General features: G+C 39.0%; 1 protein-coding gene across 2 annotated transcripts in view; it reads left to right on the top strand.

The window, feature by feature from the left end:
• ksr2 (kinase suppressor of ras 2) overlaps positions 1-17,988 on the top strand; it is a gene marked incomplete at both ends in the record, with an annotated part of 115,770 nt that overhangs the window by 3,806 nt on the left and 93,976 nt on the right. For both annotated transcript variants that reach the window (XM_080500086.1, XM_080500085.1), the window contains 2 exons: positions 10,129-10,269; positions 11,050-11,200. In XM_080500086.1, the coding sequence (XP_080356212.1) occupies positions 10,129-10,269; positions 11,050-11,200 (292 nt within the window). The remainder of the gene's footprint in view (positions 1-10,128; positions 10,270-11,049; positions 11,201-17,988) is intronic.

Below are 17,988 nucleotides of genomic sequence, written 5' to 3'. Positions count from 1 at the left end.
GATGTCAAGTCACTGAAAAGATCCACCAGCATGGCATACATGCATTAGTACCATTTGTAATGAGTAGGGCTTAATTAATAGAACATATTGCAGAAACTTGAAGTCATGTAAATGTGGTTATGATTTATGGGGTGGAGGTTGGTACCATAGTGCATTGTTCACCATGACATAAGTTTTTCCTGTGTTTTTGGACGAGACACAAGAACAGGACCTTCAGGCTTTTCTGGAATTCATATCAAACTGATTTTACAGAAATATAGTTGATGAGAAGTTTGTTGACATTGTTTTTGTATATAAGTTATGTTATTGGATATACATGTTTTAGTTGTGTTCTACTTCCATTATTCCAAGTGTCATTTTATCCATTAGCGTCAAAGCAGTGAAAAATTGCTCATGTTGATTTAGATTTGTAGCGCAGATCCAGAATCTTTAAAGGGTAGTGCCCATGGGAACTTGCCAGCCATTAGGACACGTTCAGTACAAACAAGATGATTGGAAACTTTAATTTTATCAGAAAGTTTGTATCAATTCTCTTTTCCTTGAAGCAGGTCTAAGCTGTAAATGGTTGACGGCCTTTGTTTGAGAGCAACCTCAGGATGTTTTGCTTTGCTTTAATGCTTTAATGAGTTGGCTGTAGCTCGGGTGGTGGAGCGGATTGCCCACCAATATGAGTGGTTCAATCTTTTACCCTGCTGGTCCATTTGTCAAAGTGCCCTTAAGCAAGGCACTGAACCAAGATGATCCCAATAGTGTGTGCTCACAATGCATGATAGTCGCCCTCATGAGTGTGTGAACGTATAAAGAAGACTGTGAAATGTGCTTTGACATTGCTTTAAATAATAAGCAATGTAAATTGATTCTGTTTATTTGTCCAGTCTGTAGCACTCTTTATGATGAAGTTTTATGAGTTCAAGAACAACAAAACTATGCAAATCGCTTTGTTTTAGCTCAGTTATTTACAGTGCTTTGATATGACCAATGTGTGTAAGTGACTACACTAACGAGGAGAGAAACCAACATGAATTCAGGCCAGAGTGCTGTATTTTGGTAGCTATGTACTGTTGTGGGCTGCGATTGTGCCGTTGTTAAATTTAGAAGACAAGTCCCTTGTAAAAACAGATTTTAGAGATATCCAGGAACATGTACAGACCTTGGCAAACACTTTTGGGCCAAGATGAATCCATTTATCCTTCGTATTTGTCAAATCTATTATTCAAATAGCATGAAACAATATATGAGAAATAAAAACCCTTAGAAAAAACTGCATATTAAAATGATAAACATAAAAATAAAGATAATCATCCTTTGTTTTTACTCCTGTGAACTTTCTTCTTGTCCTCACTTTGTCTGAATTGTGTATATCTACAGGTAACCTGTCCTTTCCATCGCTTCTGTAACAAATGACTGGACCATCAGAGGTTTTCGTGAAAACTGCAGTGATGTTAGTCAAACTAATCTTTACTGACCAATGTTTACTGAATGTGGTGTGAACCTTCTACCATCCACCCATCTTTAATACTACTGGAGCCGATCGAAGCTAATTATAGGTGAAAGCAGGTCTCAAAAGACTTAACTTGAACTTAAAAAGGTTCCAGTGGTTAAATATTACAATTACAACCACATTACAACAACTATTTAATGCAGTTGTAATTACATTTTAATTACAATGTATATACAATGTAATACGCACAGAGAACAATACGCCATAGACATTCACAATGGCGAGTACAGGGGCATTTGTATGGTGAAGTTGGTTTGATATTACAGTTGATTCTGAACTATAAAACTACCAAGTCCGGGGAGAATATGGACTGGGAGTCCACTGGTATTGATCATCTATAGAATATCTATTAGCCACAGCTGTGGAGGGCATGCACAGTAGCAGCATTTGAGAAAAGTTGTGTTTTCCCTCGTCGGCACAGAGTAAGAGTCAGTGTTTTCAAAAAGTTCTGTTTTTTCCTATTCACACAGAAAGAGAGACAGAGTTGGAGTGTTTTCAGAAAGTTTTTCAGTTGTTCACTATTCATTACTCACATAGTCTTTGAAATCGGTGAAATACACAGTGCTCAAATAGTGGAGCTTCTTCTCCAGTTGGTTTTGACTCCTGCATGGCCCAAAGATGTGCTGAGCTGTCCAGGGTCCAGCATGCCAGGTTGTGACGAACAGGTCCTGCTGTGATTTGTGAATGAACCAGAGAGAGAAGGAGGATGTCTTTACCAGCATTACTTCAGGAAGTCAGACATCAAACAAGATTTGCTAGTAAGATCAAATACATGTGCATGTGATCTCTAACCAATCATACCAATCAATCTCATTACTTTTTGCATTTCTTTGGAAACAGTGTTGAGAAGATTTTTCTCTCACATCCACCTCATTACGGACCTAAAACACAGACTGTGCCTCAGCCACAATCTGTTACCAGAGTTGAGCGTTGAACTTGTTTTATCGGAAAGCTTTGCTAAGGATAGAAGCAGTCTATAGTACTACCTGGATGAAGTGTCAGACTGGTTTCCAATTTTATGATTACACATTGTTGGTGGTGTCCCTTGGATACGCAGGGATGGTCAATGCACGTAATGAACAACATTTTTAGGGAGGTTTTTATAGAGCCATGTGATAGCATGTCATGTGATCCAATTATGTAGTACAATAGAAATTAATGCAGGTCAAAACAAGTGTGCTTCATTCATATTCAAATAAATGAGATGAGCCACGCATTTTTGGCTCTGCTGTGTTTGCTATAGGCTGTGATGTAGCAAACACAATTTTCTATTTTAAGAGTGGAAATGTGGTGTTTTTTTTCTATTGAGATGATAAACGGCGATGAAGAACAGTTGAATCACCAGAGTTTACAATAATAAAATGTTAATGTTTGATGCAAACTAGGTCATATGTGATGAAAGTTGTCTGGTCATGTCTAAAGGTACAAGTATTTATACTCTCTACAAATAGCCTCACTCAAAGAGTATGTGAAAGGCTGAATGACCTGTTGGCAAAGCACTGGACGTCTGTCTGAGGGACTTAAACACTAAAAGAAATAGTGCATTACCATTATCTCCAATAAGCAGGACATTTTTTTGTCCAGTATTGAGTTTATTTAGCTTGGTAGTTGGTTTCCAGTGACGCCTATAAATATGTCCCTTTAGCTTTAACCCTCTGTTTCAGAAAATACAACATTATATGACTTGACTCTTTACAGAGAGTCAGATCTTTCGACTTTCAAGTGGCTCCTCAGATGTTTTGGTCACTAAAATGGATGTAGACATACAGAAGACATACAGAATGTTATATGGCTTAATACACCCAACATGGAGCAGACTGATGAGCCTCTGCATCTGCTAACAAATTGCAAAGTACAAGAACAAGCATTCAATTTAAGTTTTTAAATGTTAAGACGAGGGCTGCAACTAACGATTATTTTCAATAATCGATTAATCAGTTAATTATTTTTTCGATTAATCGGTTAAAAATAACATTGTAGGACCAGTTGATATTGAACGAACAAAACATCAAATATATTATGATCATTTAAAAGCACATAACTGAACCAATACAAAGATGTATAGAATATATCAACATGTATGCGCATGTATATAAGATGTACAGAAGATAATTATTATCACTCTTTTCCATTTACAGTTGTGTTTCTGTCCATGCTGCATTTTTGAATCCAATATTGATGCTATTTTTAGCATAGTTCTTTGCGTCCTGCAACACCTGAGGGAAATATCTGCCTAATAAGCTCGAGCCATCTATTGAACCATGTAAATTAAACACAATTCAGGGGTTTTGTTGAGATGGTTACAAGCATAACCTTGTCTGTTATGTTCTGAAGTGGTCACTTTGATTGGGTCCAGCAAACTAAATGAATCGATTCTGTTTAAAAACAAAATATTGTGGCTTTGAAACATCTATATTTGTGCTGGATAATTGTTAAAATTGAATTTTGTCTCTTTATCAGAGTCAAAATCCAGTTTCAGCTTCGTGTAATCCTCTCATATTAGATTTCACACTTTACTCTTTCCTCAGAGGTTACAGTACTGAAGTTGCTTCTGTAGATTACACAACTTACCCATGTTTACATTTTTGGTTTAACCAAAGGTCAGACACTCTCTAGTCATTTTTTAAAGCTTGCTGTGGCCAATGCTGTAATGCTGTAAGAGTGGCGAAGGAGGTTACCTAATAATTAAGGTTGTGTTAAAACAATAAGCTGCCTCTCAGTGTGAAACTCTGTAAAGCTGATCTCTCTCTAGAGGTGATAAACAAACAATTCTCCCTACATCACAGTTTGTGTCATCTCTTACTTTGTACTTCTACACACCTTCATCCTTCTTGCATGTGTAATTTGTGTGAAGTCAGAAAAAACAGTTGACAACAAAGTGTCACAAGGTTTTGGCAAAGTGTTGATAAATTTAGCAGATAAGGTGCATTAAAATAGGTTTTGGTGTACATTTGTCATGATATTTGTAAGTCTGGATCTTCGATTTTTTAAAAATATTACACAACATATTAATCTGACTTTATGTTTAATATTGGATTTTATTCTGGGTATGCCGAAATGTGGAAATTTGGTTGAACACCTTTGATTTATGGAAATATTTTTTTAAGAAATCCAATGATGTTATGATACATTACTTCAGATTGAAAGGGTAATTTCTACTATTTTGTTCCTTGATATCTGTACTTTTTTTTATTCACAATTGGAGTGACTCTTCACATAAAAACTGTCGTGTTTTAACCACGAATAAAGAAAACGCTGTTCACTCAGCGCTGCCCCCTGTAGTGCGGCAGATGGCCTGAACTCTGCTCTTTCATTTGCTGACAGTTGTCAAAACCAGACAAACCAAATGACACGAGCTCAGCATACAGTCCATATGGAACTGCACAATGTTCAAAGAGCCACACTTTCGAGACTTGACACACTCACTTGACTTCACGTCTACTTGTTTTTGGTCCACGTCATTTCTTTACCTGCACCAGTTTTTTTTCTCTACATTTTTAATTATACAGTATTTAAAATACTGTATAAATACATTTGAGCACTTCCCAGATGATGAGTTGGTTTAACTCAGAGGTTGTACCCTTTTCTGCTTGAAGACCATTCATTCTGCTTGTGAATAAGCTTGGATTAGAGATTCTGGACATTTATAATATATGATGAAGGTCCAGGACATTTAGCCTAAACAGATCGGATACAGCTGTTGAGAAAATGACAGTCTGCTGCAGATTCATTAAGTGTTCTGGTTGATCTGGATTAACAGATAACTCTAGTCAAGAGGTCAGTTTAGCTTGTGTCTGAAAACGTTTCGCACGATAGACTTTAGCGTCATCAAGTTTAGGGGCCTGCCTTAATTAATACGGAGCAAAAATGCTGGTTAAGTTGTGATGCTTGGAATTTGGTTGATATCTGGGATGGCGACTTTGTACGTAACAAGAATGAGGAATAGGGTTGCGAAGTATAGATGTATGGCTGACGAGCTCTAACTGTACTATTAGTCCTATTTGATTGATTGTAGCACACGATTGTCAAAAATAAGAAGCAAGGAAGTTAACTGTCATTCAGGACATAGTATCCCTGCGTCTTGTCTTAAAAAGTAAATGGACCTTTTTGGTTCTGTAAGCAAGTGCGGTTCCTAATACCATGCCCTAAATGGATGAGGATTTCCACGAGCATATCGCCGCTCATTTTAAGTTAAAACCACTTTAACGACGACAAAACTGATGAAGCCTCTTTGATGTGAAATGAAAAGGCTTCAAAACCTTAAGCGAATCCAGTTTCCTTTTTAAACGAGAATCTGAATCCTCGAGGAATTGTCCTGTGTTTAACAGGAGTGTTGGTTCATATTTGACGCCACCTACTATGAGCTTTTATTGAAGAATGTATTGTCTATTTGAAACAAGATTTCACTCTTCGTGAAAAGTTGATGTCACAGTTTAAGACACTGCGTGCACTTCTTGCTCGGATAACACTGAAAGTTTCAACTTGCTTCTTTGCAAATACTTTCAAGCTTTAGCAGAAGTGTTGTGCTTGTCTTAACAGTCTGTGCAGGGATGGAGACAGAAGGTGACGATAATAAAGTGTTAAAACCCGGGATCACTTTCAGCTTGCTATTGTGAGCCTGCTAGCCCGAGCAGCTTATGCTTGTGCACCTGCAGTTCAGTATGTCCATGTGGGGTTTTAGCTTTCTTTGCCAAATCTGCTCAGTCTGTTTTTTTCTTTTCTAATGGTTATACCACTCATTTGTTTGAATGAGTTTTAAAGCATTAAGTTCACAATTGCTTGTGGACACAGGTCACATTGGTCTTAACAAGCGAGGCTTCATGAATGTTCAACTTGTCAAAACCAGTTAATGTCAGCTGTTGAAACTTGTGTTTCCCTTCTCGTTCGATATTGGTAGTCAATAGAATTACTGTATTGTTTCTCAGTAGGCTGTTATCAACCACAGTTCAACAATCAGGCAGAAAGACTTCTTGATCTTGGTAACATTAAACGTTTTTTGTGCAATTAGTTTTGGACATGCAAACAACTTGGTTAAAATTTTATTCAATTCAATCCAATTCAATTCAATCCATTTTTATTTGTATAGTGACAAATACAGCACAATCATTTCAAGGTGATTTTACAGAGAAACCGCTAACAATTTCACAACAGCAAGTATAAGCAATGATGGAAAGGAAAAACTCCCTTTTAATAGGCATAAACCCGCAGAACCGGAATCAGAGGTGGCGGCTTTCTGCTGTTCCGGTTGGCATGATGGGCGAGAAGGAGGAAAAAAAAGAATTGGACAGACAGAGCAACAAGGAAAAATACATAAATCCACTTGCTGTAGTGATGCTGCAGAGAGAGAGAGAGAGAGAGAGAGAGAGAGAGAGAGAGAGAGAGAGAGAGAGAGAGAGAGAGAGAGAGAGAGAGAGAGAGAGAGAGAGAGAGAGAGAGAGAGAGAGAGAGAGAGAGAGAGAGAGAGAGAGAGAGCACATAGACTTCAGTGTAGGTCGTCTTGCAGTCTTAACCGATGGCAGCTTGATCCAGGTTGACCTGAACCAGTCCTAACTGTGAGCTTTCATTCTTGTTTTTTTTTAGCGATACAAATGTTTTGTTTTGTTTTTCTTTTTTTGTCCATTTTTTGACACCTCAATTTCACATTTCCATCTCGCCAAGCTCTCAGAGGATCAATAATCATCATAGGTGTCTTTTTTTTTTTTTTTTTGCATTTTAATGACTGTCGCCAGCCCTCTCTGAAGGTGAATGGTGATACAAATGTTTTGATTAAAAGTCCGAGCTGTTAATCTATTTAGGTCAGGCAGGTATCTGTATGTCATTAACCCGTGCACAGAGAAAATGAGTAGAATATTCTTGGTAGATCCAGTCTGAGGCTCAGCAGTGTTATGTGCTGTAAGACGTCCACACACTCAGCCGGGGTGAACGTGTGCTTCTCTGTAGGTGTGGACTGAGCGGTCGCCTCATCCGGCAGAGTGTTAGCAGCCGTGGGCAGCTGCTGCTGTAGGGGTTTTTCTGCATTCAGAGGTGACTTGCTGGTCCCTCCTCCACTGGTTTCTACTTTGGTATGCACTGATGTAGGCCAGCACTGTCTAATTCCTCGCAGTCATTTTGTAGGTGTACACTTGGAATCAGGCCATCCACATGCATCATCCTGAAGTCTTTCAGCATCACGTCACTCAGTGTGAACCTTGTTTGACCATGGTTTCCAATCAGACCAATCGTTTCAGCTCGAAACTGCAAGTCACAAGGATACTTACTGTAAATGTCTTGGCTGCTGAGAAGTGACATGAGAGCACAGTTGTGCCCAGACAGAACAAAATGTTGTTTCATTTTATTTCATTTAATGTGCATTTTAAAGCTTATTTTTGTCAACATGTCCCGCAAGTACACTACTCATTATGGTACATGATCAGAAAAAGATCGCATGCAACAGTAATAGATCATTGAGTTTGAGTGAGTGTTTGGTGAGCGACATGTTTGCCTCAGTTTAGTGTCTGTGTATAACTGTTACAGAACATGTTTCTAGAATGTCTTATTATAGTTATTGTTTTCATGAAGTTCTTTTCAGTTTTACTAATTAAGAAGTTTGATTGCTTCTTTGTGGAGTTTGCATATTCTCCCTTTGCTGATGCATGTTTTCTTGAAATATTCCAACTCTGGAAGTTCGAAGACATACTGCAAGTTTATTGATATTGCACCATTCAGACACAATTCACAGTGCTTTACAAGGGATGAACAGAAATACATGAAAACAAAGCCAATAAGAAAATGCACATAAAAATGATATTCCATAAATCTTTTATTAAAATAAAGGAAATAAAACAAGTAAAATGTATTGCTTGATGGAAGGCCTTATCGGATATCCATGTATTAAGTTCTGATTTTAAATAAGTGAGTGTGTGAGCAGTTCTCCGGTATTCAGGAAGTTTTTTTTTTTTTCTACAGGTGAGGAGGGTAGGAACCAAAAGCTGCTTCAATTTGTTTCTTCTGACTCTGGGAACACTTAGCAAACCTCTTCCTGAGGACCTCAGGGGTTTGGCTGTTTCATATTCTACTAGAAAATCTGAGATGTATTGAAGCCAGAGACCATTCAAAACTTAATAGATAAGAAGTGGATCCTTTGACACATAGGCAGCTAGTGCAGAGATTGAAGCTCAGGTGTAATGAGCTCTACCCTCTTTGTGGTGATAAGGACTCTGGATGAGTTGCATCGGATGTTTTTTTAAATTTTTTTTACTGAGCCCTGTAAACACACCATTACAATAATCCAGCCTGCTCAAAATAACTGCAACTTTCTCTGAATTTTGAATTTTGTTTTGCAAAAAATCTGACAAGCTGGTGTTATTATTGTCTTAATGTAAGTGATAGTGACATGTTTAGGATATATCCTGCTAAATGTTTGAATGAATCGGTGTGATATGGGTGGCATGGATGGTATTACTCAGCAAAAAGTGGAAATGAATAATGGACTGATGATTGTAGAAAATGTGTACTGGTGTCCTGTGTTCGTACCATTGATGTGAATCTCTCTGTTTAAGTGCAAGTACAATAGTTCCTACCTCAGACAGTAGAAGAGAGAATATCAGAGAGCAGATGAATGGCTGCAGATTGATTGTCTTACTAAGGGTGAAAGAAGAATAGAACTAGTTCATTTCTCAATATAAAGACATATCTACCTACATGGTGGGCTGTGGCTGAGGTGACAAGCGGTGATATTGCACGATAAAAGTGAAATTAATTTACAAATCTCAACAGTATTCCCCTATCTAACAACTAATCCAAACACCAATTTGTCCCATTGCAGTTTAAAGCATGTTTAGGTATATATTTTGTGAAATCATCTGCGATCACTTGTTCAACTACTAAGCCTTTGCATGAATCCTGGTTTAACTGTTGGAACAGAAGGTTGTTTTCCCATTGTACTTACTGTAACTTTTCCAAGTCAGTTTTTCTAAATAAAGACAAGTTCAAGAGAGAGATATTTAGGCCATAATCGACGGCTCTGGTCTAAAAATAAATTGAAAAACTGTGTGAAATGAGTGAAATGGGTCCCAGTGTGTGAAACACTGGGGGACTTGTAAGTTGAAATGTGCCTTTTATTTTTGACTTTGACATATTCCCACCAAATGGCAATTAGGAGTCACCAATTAACCTCAAACAGGGAAGAAAACCCCAGTACACAGAGAAAAGCCAGACATGCACAGGGGGAGTGTGCAAACTCCACACGGAAAGGTCCCTAAATCTGGATTCAAACCTGGGGGTTTCTCGGAATGGGGCAGAAGTGTGAACCACTACACAGCCGTGCAGCTCTATTTGAACTTTTTAAAGATGAAAACAGGTGGCGAGCAGCAGAGCTGCTGTCTACAATCACAGCTCTTTGAATGATGGTAGTTCATCTGTGCTGTTAAGTTCTTCTCGCCGTCATTTGTTTGTTTCTTTCAAGAACAGGTGTTTTGCCGAATGTTGCATGACTACTGAAAATTATGACAAATGGTTGCAGTGAAAAGCTGACAGAGTGTCAGAAAGCCTGACAATAACCGGACACTCGCTACATTTCGGTGTGTTAAAGCCCTCCTCTTCTCTGAACAGGTTTTCCCTCACTGTTTGTCTCTCTTTGTCTTTCTCAGGGGAAGTTGGTAAAATACTTCAGCCGCCAGCTGTCCTGTAAGTGCAAAGTGGCCTTAGAGGAGCGCAGTGTCGAGCTGGAGGACTTCCCTCGCCTCGGACATTGGTTCCGCATCGTCAACTTGAGGAAAGAGGTCACACAGGTAAGGATCATTGCCATGTTGTAACTCCCACAGAGTTCCAAAACGACAACAAAGCAAAAATATGGAAATGTTTCTCGAGAATGCTACAATTTCTCAGGCATTACAGAATTAATAGCATGAAAATTAAAATGTATGAATAAAATATACCATTATGTGTAAAGAAGTAGCAAGAAATGGCAACATGTGACTAAATAAATATTAGATGAAAGTGTGAGGAAATTTAACAATTTTATATTACTTGGATTATTGTTAAATGAAGTTCATTTTAGGAAAACAAAAATTTTCTTTATTGGAAGTAATTTCACAAACAATAACAAAGCAATAGAATCTCACAATTACAATTTTTTGTATCTCCCACATTCCCACCCCACCCCAATTATCAATGTACACGCTTAAATTAAATTCATTAATATATATGTTATGAGTGTAACATAATTGGCAAAACAATGAAACATTATATGTTACTAATAAGATACAACCAAACAGAAACAAATAAACTAGTTTGAAAAGACTTGAGTTGCAAGTGAAGTACACGGTGTAGCAGAAGTCCTTTATTAAACCCTGGGGGAAATTCTTTGAATGATTCTTTCTTATAAAAAAGATTTTATATGTTTTTATTTATTCAATACATTTTTTATTTATATTGCACCCCATACAACACAGTCATTTCGAGGTGCTTTTAACAGAGAAACCCAACAAATCTGTGTTGATATCTTGCGCTAAGCAAGAAGCACAGAGGAGGTTTGATTGGAGGCCGCGGTGTTTGCTTTGTGTCTCCAGGAGATGAGCCCCGGTGAGGTGACCCTGGAGGGCCTGCTGGAGATGAGCGAGGACCAAGTGTGTGAGCTGCTGCAGAAGTTCGGTGCCAACGAAGAGGAGTGCGCCCGACTCAACGCCTCCCTGTCCTGCCTCAGAAAGGCCCACCAGCTCGGTGAGGATCCGACCGAATCGCTCCAACACAAAGCTCACACACACAAAACACACTCCTCCATCCAAAAGTGTTCTTGAGTGAAAATAGCCCCGACATAAACAGAGGCGTTTTTTTCCATCCTCGACTGTCCACCTCACAAAACAAGTGTGTGTTTCCTTCTTCCGCCTGACTGTAAGTGGCGGGTACTTTAAAAAACATTTGTGTTTACATATTTAAATGCAATGCCCCTAGATTCAAGATATAGACGATATTATAAATGAGAATACTGCAGTGTTCAACACATTTAAACTTCCTTTTTAAAAATATGCTTATTGTGAGAATTGTGCAGCATTTGAAGTTACTAACCGTTAACAGGTCCGAAAGAATGGATGAAAAATGGCTGAGAGAGGAGTACTGTAATGGTGAAAGACTGCTACGATTGAAGATTTATTATTTTCAAGGCACACCTGTGCAATATCTGTAAGGTGGATGGATTAACTCGGCAAAGGAGAAGTGCTCACTAACAGATTTATACAAATTTGTGAACAATAGTTGAGAAAAACCTTTGACTGCCACTCATGAAAAATGGAAGCAAAAACAATAAAATAGTACCAAACTTAATGATCACATACCTAATATCAAATTAAGTATATAAGCAATGCATCTATAGCTAATGTAAGCTTCCTCTACTGTACTTGGTACATGCTGTGTGAGAACCACTGTACTCAAACATACCATGAAAATATACAACGTAGATTCAATTAGAAATGATAGTTCAGATGAAAATTTGTGTTTTATTCTTGTAATGGGACATTTTAGCTTTTTCTTTTTACGACTATGAATGCTCTGGCTGTACCTTCAAACATCTTCACTGTGTTGGAAAAAAAATAAACTCAATCACTGATATCAGACAAAGCAGTGAAAGAACAAGAACTTGGCTGATGCAGAGTAAGAACGATCACATACAAACAATGTCAGACACTTCTTTTTAGGAGATGTATTCATCTTGAGCAGATTTGAGAGGAGTCACAATTTTAAATCATCCGTTGTCCTGCCAGCTATCTTTTCTGTTGTTCCCCGATTGGCCACCAGGTGGCACAATCCGACCGCTGTTAGATTCCGGAGCTTCAGGACTGTAAGTTGCAATAAGACATGTGAACCAGAAGGGGGCAGTAGAGCCTCGCTGTTGATTGGGGACTGTGGGTTTAGTAACAACCTTTTGTAAACCCTTGTGACAGAATATCTATTTCCTTTTCTAACACCCCCCCCCCCCCCCCCCCCCCCCCCCACCACACACACACGCACGCACGACAGAACGTCCTTTCAGTCCCCACTGAATCATTAAGCAAATTAACTTGACGGGTAGCATTTTTTCATTGTGCCCTCGATAAAACTATACTTTATTAAAGCAGTATTTTAGTTCAAGGAGCTTTGACGTAGCTGTCAACTTGCAGACGGACCGTGCACTCCTTTTTATTCCTGCACTGCCTTAATACCGGGCGCTTTGTGGGGTCTGTTGGTGCTCAGCTGCCCTCTCTCGATACTCCCTCTCTCCGATGGCCTCTGTGCTCGCTCTGTATTTCTGGAGCTACTCTCTTTCATTTCTTTGTCTTGTCACTTCAATAGAGTTTTGGGGATAGACTTATGGGTATTTCAGCCTGGTGTTGCCTCAGTCCAGCTGGGACCAGGGGCGTCAGACATCACTCTTAACCACAATCCCCCACTCTCCATCACTGTCTATAAGCTCAACTATAGACAAGATTCCAGTCACGACTTTGGATGTGTTACTTCGGTTTATATAGACCGTGTACTTTAGTTGGATGACAGAGTTGTAATAAAATGAAAATGTCAAGAAACACAGCGAAGAAAAGGTGTGGGGTTAAAAAAATAACCCACCCTATGTAGATGTGGGAGAATGCATATTTTCCCTGGAGGTATATCTGCCGCATTTTTACAGGTTAAACAATGTCCCACAGTTTTAACTGCAGAGTTCACCACATTCATTGTGGGACAAAATGTTCCACAGGTAGTACAAGACTGGCGCAGGCGGCATTAATTAAAAAAAAGCATCCAGCATCTGGTTACCTAGCAGCAGTTTTTCCCATGAAAAATACTCTTTTAAAAATCAAACTGTGCATTGATCCAGTAGAGTAGGACCAAGTGAGGCAAAATACATTTCTGAATTTAGGAGTTTAACTATAGAATGTTCTCATGGTGAGTTATACTCATTAAATGAGTGCTCTTTTTTTAATCTTTGATCTGTGTTGGCTCATTACAACGTTTAGATGGTCGCAGCTTTCCTACAACAGTAGTTCAGGGGATTTGTCCAGCTCGAAGCATCTTTCACAAGCTCCAATCTCCTTAAATTCTTATTACTGTTTGAAATAGAGAAACACTTTGCAATGGTTGAGATTTCCGAAGGAGGAAGCCCTCCAAACTCCCTTTATTATGTCCCTCAGTGAGTTTATCTCTCTAATTTCTGACATAAATTGACTGACCACCTACCACACAAAAAAAAAATCATACAAATTGTGTTACTCAAATCTTAATGAATTTTTGGTGGTCGGTCCCTGTAGCAGTATGGTTCTCCTTTGTGGATAATGAAAAAGCTTTGTTTCCATTAATCAGTGTTTTACTGTGTAGTGAGTGACTCACTACACCATCTTGTGGTGACAAGTGATATTGCCAGCAGAGGCTAGTTGCCAGTTGTTCACCAGCAGCCCAAAGAAATAATATTTGAACAATTATATAATAATAATAATAATATAATATATATAATATTAACAATCAATAGTACAAACTCTATGTTTAACATCTTCAGTTTTATTTTAAGGCAGGTCACTGTCAAAAAACATGTATTGACATTGGAATACCGTGGTATTGCCAACAAAAGCATCCCACAATCATGAAAACGTCAAGGCCAGCTGTATGTGCTCACCCATGTGCTCGAGGCTCCACTCCAGTGTGCCTCTCCCTGGAGGGAGCTGTCTTTTACCTGCAGCGACCTTAAAGTGTTGAACGGTGCGTGACAGGTTTGGACTCCTTGTGACCGACGTGCTCTGGTGTCGGTCTGGCGGCCCCTGGAGCTCCCTGCTGATTGAGTGGTGCCCGTCTCTTTCTGATCTGCTGGTTGGAGTCTCGCTTTGTGTCTTAAAAGTGGTTAACACACCAGCACAGGTCACATGCTTGACTGGATTTGTCTTTTATTCAAAAGAAGATTGAAATTGAATAAACTGAGCCTAACAGGCTAACAACTTTCATCTTGGAAGCACTTCCCATTAAACTTCAATTATAGAAAATATAGTCCAAAATACAAATAAAAGGTAAATGCAATGACTATTATTTCATTTTAATTTTACTTCTGAATGAAATAAAGAATTACAAAACAAAACAGACACGTCATTAAAAAAAAACACATACCATCATACAATTACAACACCTCTAATGATACAAATGACCAATGTTGGCCTCATGTTTAATTTGATTCTAACATCACATTTGGTTAAAACAATTATAAGACAGTAAAGACTCTTAAATTATGTCAATATGCAAACATGTCAGAAGATGCATAAATGAAACATCTGGTTGCATTTATGTGCAGGAAATTTTTTTTTGATACAGATGAAAATGAATATGAGAATGGAGGCTGATATTTAATTATATGAAAACCTGTAAACTGTTATTTAGGTGTTGTGGAAATTCAGTTTTCTGCTGCATTTCTATAAATTCCAAGCACCTGTAGCTGGTAGCAGCAGTCATTTTTGGGCCATTTTTGACACTGTGGGGAGATCGATTGCACAGACTGAAGAAGACACCACCACAGCTTTGTGGTTAATTTGTTTCACTCAGAAATCCCTCCTTCACTGGACTCGGTGTTGGACGTTCGGCTCTGCTTGTAGTTGGTGATGGAAGTTGACCGTGACGGCGCTGTCATGTGTCACGTCAACCGGAGAAGGCGTTAAGAAGGGAGTCGTGATCTCACCTCTTAGAATTCAAAGCAAAACTCCCTCGATTGTTTTTTTTTTTTTATTACGAAGTCGTCCTTTTTTCTTTTTCTGGACCCTGGTTCTTTTTATCTTTTCTCTTCTCTTCTCTCTCACTTCTCTCTCGTGGCTCTCAAACTGGCCACACAGAGCCACTAATGGGATCTCCAACTGGGGGCTCACTCGCTGGAGACAAGACCACACAGAGCAATGAGAGGCACTTTCAGCCGAGACAGACTCGGGCGTGCGTCAAGCCTTCTTCCTATTTCAGAAAAAGAGTGCAAGGCAAATGTATTACAGCGTCAAAATATTGTCACATTTGCACATTTAATGCGTGTCTGTGAGAAAGTGAAACGCTTCTATCTTTTGCAAGCGGAAGACATGCAAATGTTTGGAAGGGTTAAACCTCCACATGAGAGCATTTTAACACTTTTAACACCGCCAGGCAACAAGCGGAGGACGTTCTTACATCTTGGGCCTCTTTTGAAAGACTTCTATATTTCTCTTGATAATCTGGAGGTTGTTACGAAAGTACACATATATAATTGAGCACCATGAAAGCAGAGAGCAGGATTTAGAGATTAATGCACATGTTTTTTGTGTTCCCCCCCCCCCCACACAAAGAAAAATATGTTGCTCCAGTTTATGAGTCATCAGGAATTATGCTGAAATTGGCAGACGTGGACAATCTATAGTCTTTACAGCCTTGGCAGTTTGTGTATCACATATTCGGAGCAACGGAGACGGCGTAATAAGTGAATGTATGTGGCTCTGTGAGGTAATGGTGGAGGAAGGAAACTAATGCAAGTTAATAGAATTTTTTCACTACAGGCTCTTGGGATTGCGGTCCACGAGTTGCAGTGAGGATGAGTCATACAATTCGGAGGCAGCCGGTTGGTCCTTTGTGCTGCAATATACACACATTACCCCCACCCCCCCCTCCTCCACACACACACACACACACACACACACACACACACACACACACACACACACGCACAAGCATATCCACATACACTTATACAAATATTATCACAAGGAAAAAATTCTCAAATGTTTAAAAGAGTTGATCTGTTGTCTGCCACCCTTTCCCTCTGTATTCTCTTGAACGGTTGTACCTGTGCTCGGCACGAAGGCAGGTTTACATGCATACACACACCTAATTGGCTTCAAATGCCATCAGCAAAGAAAAAGAAGAATAAGCACAGGAGAGGGAGGCAGAATGTATCCCAGAAAAAAAAGGGGATCGAAAGGAAGATGTGCAGGGGAGTAAAGTGAAACGAGGGAATGACACGAGAGGGAATTAGGGCAAAAACTAGGCGGTGACAACGGGAGGCACACAAGAAACGTTTTCACATCGAGAGGAAAAAAGCCAGCGCAGCACGGGGAAGGAAAAAGACCAGAAGAGGCATTGACCGAACCCCCCCCCGGCTCCCGTCTTTCCTGAGCACACCAGGGTGGTCCTTATTGGCCGGTAACTAATTAGTGGAGTCAAACTTTGAGTCCCACTGATTACACTCCCCTCAACTGAAAAGAGTGGTGATTAAAAAAGGGGGCACTGTATCTATTGAACACAGCCATTGCCCTTTTCACCAGATCCTGTTTACAGTGGCAGCGAGATAGGCCAGCCACTGTCCTGCTGGCATTTCACTGCCATTTCGCGTAAAGAAGCAGCACATCCTGAGGTAATTAGTGCAATTATGAGGCTGTTATCTGCTTTTCTCAAAGCCTCTCCATGTGTCAGGATTGTCCCATTAATGGTGTGCTATTTGCATTGGTCGCTGCAGAGGAGGAGCCGTCATGAAGGCTTCAGGTACATTGTGAGGGGCAATGTCGGTTTTCTCAGGTTAGACGATATGGTGGAAGACTGATGACAATGATGATGTGGCTTCAAAGTTAGATTGAAAACAGGCATTCTTTTCTAATAAAACAAGACAATCTGAAAGGGTTTGTCAAACTAAGCGTTTGACATTTTGGGTAATATGTACTCTTGTCAATATTAAAGGCTCCAAAATGCATGTTTTCATGACTAGTCTTTGCAAAGTGCACAATTTATTGCTTAAAAGCACCTGTTGACATATTCCATTTTTTATTAAATGCGATGATATGAGCTGCAAAGTTTATTAAAACATCGAAATTGAATTACTTCTTTCCTCATAAATATCGAATGTTGGTTTGACTTCTGTGATTCCAGTAGGTTTCCTTCTATCTTTTAAGTTGATCAAGTTTCAGCCAGTCATGTTATGATCTTGTGTTGTATAGGACTTTTTTAATACAAACAGTACAAATGTACTTTTAGCCACTTTGAGCTGGATGTTAAGTGTAGTAACTCGGTTTGCAGCTTGCACTCAGAAGCCCAGTTGTTAGAAATTCATTATGCAATATTTTAAATATTCGCATTGGATATAAACCTAAAATAGTCAACAAAATATGAGAAAGACACAGTCTTGACATTTTCTCAAAGATGTTTGTCAGTGATGAAATACTTTCTTCAGCACTAATGGAAACCAAAATCTATGTTCATTTGTTAGTTTTAGAAGTCCAGCTTTCACCACACACCGCATCTTACGCCAACTCTTTTTCTCCTGCAAAATAAAATACGTTTTTTTTCTTGTTTATATTGGAGTCAGTAAACCGTATAATCAGGAGATAATTAGCGGAGAACTACATCGAAAATGTCCAGACCATTATGCATTTGTGCATCTTTGCTGGTGAATGGGATATTGATTGCCGCCACACAGCTCTGATGATCATTTGCACAGTTAAAAATGAAAATGTGTTTCCATCATTACATATGTTTTTTTTTTTTTAATGAGGCTTAATGCA

The sequence above is a fragment of the Blennius ocellaris genome, assembly GCF_963422515.1.
Source record: "Blennius ocellaris genome assembly, chromosome: 7".
In the NCBI taxonomy this organism is placed as follows: domain Eukaryota; kingdom Metazoa; phylum Chordata; class Actinopteri; order Blenniiformes; family Blenniidae; genus Blennius; species Blennius ocellaris.
Note: the sequence above shows the minus strand (reverse complement) of the source record. Positions and strands in the feature narration are given on the sequence as shown.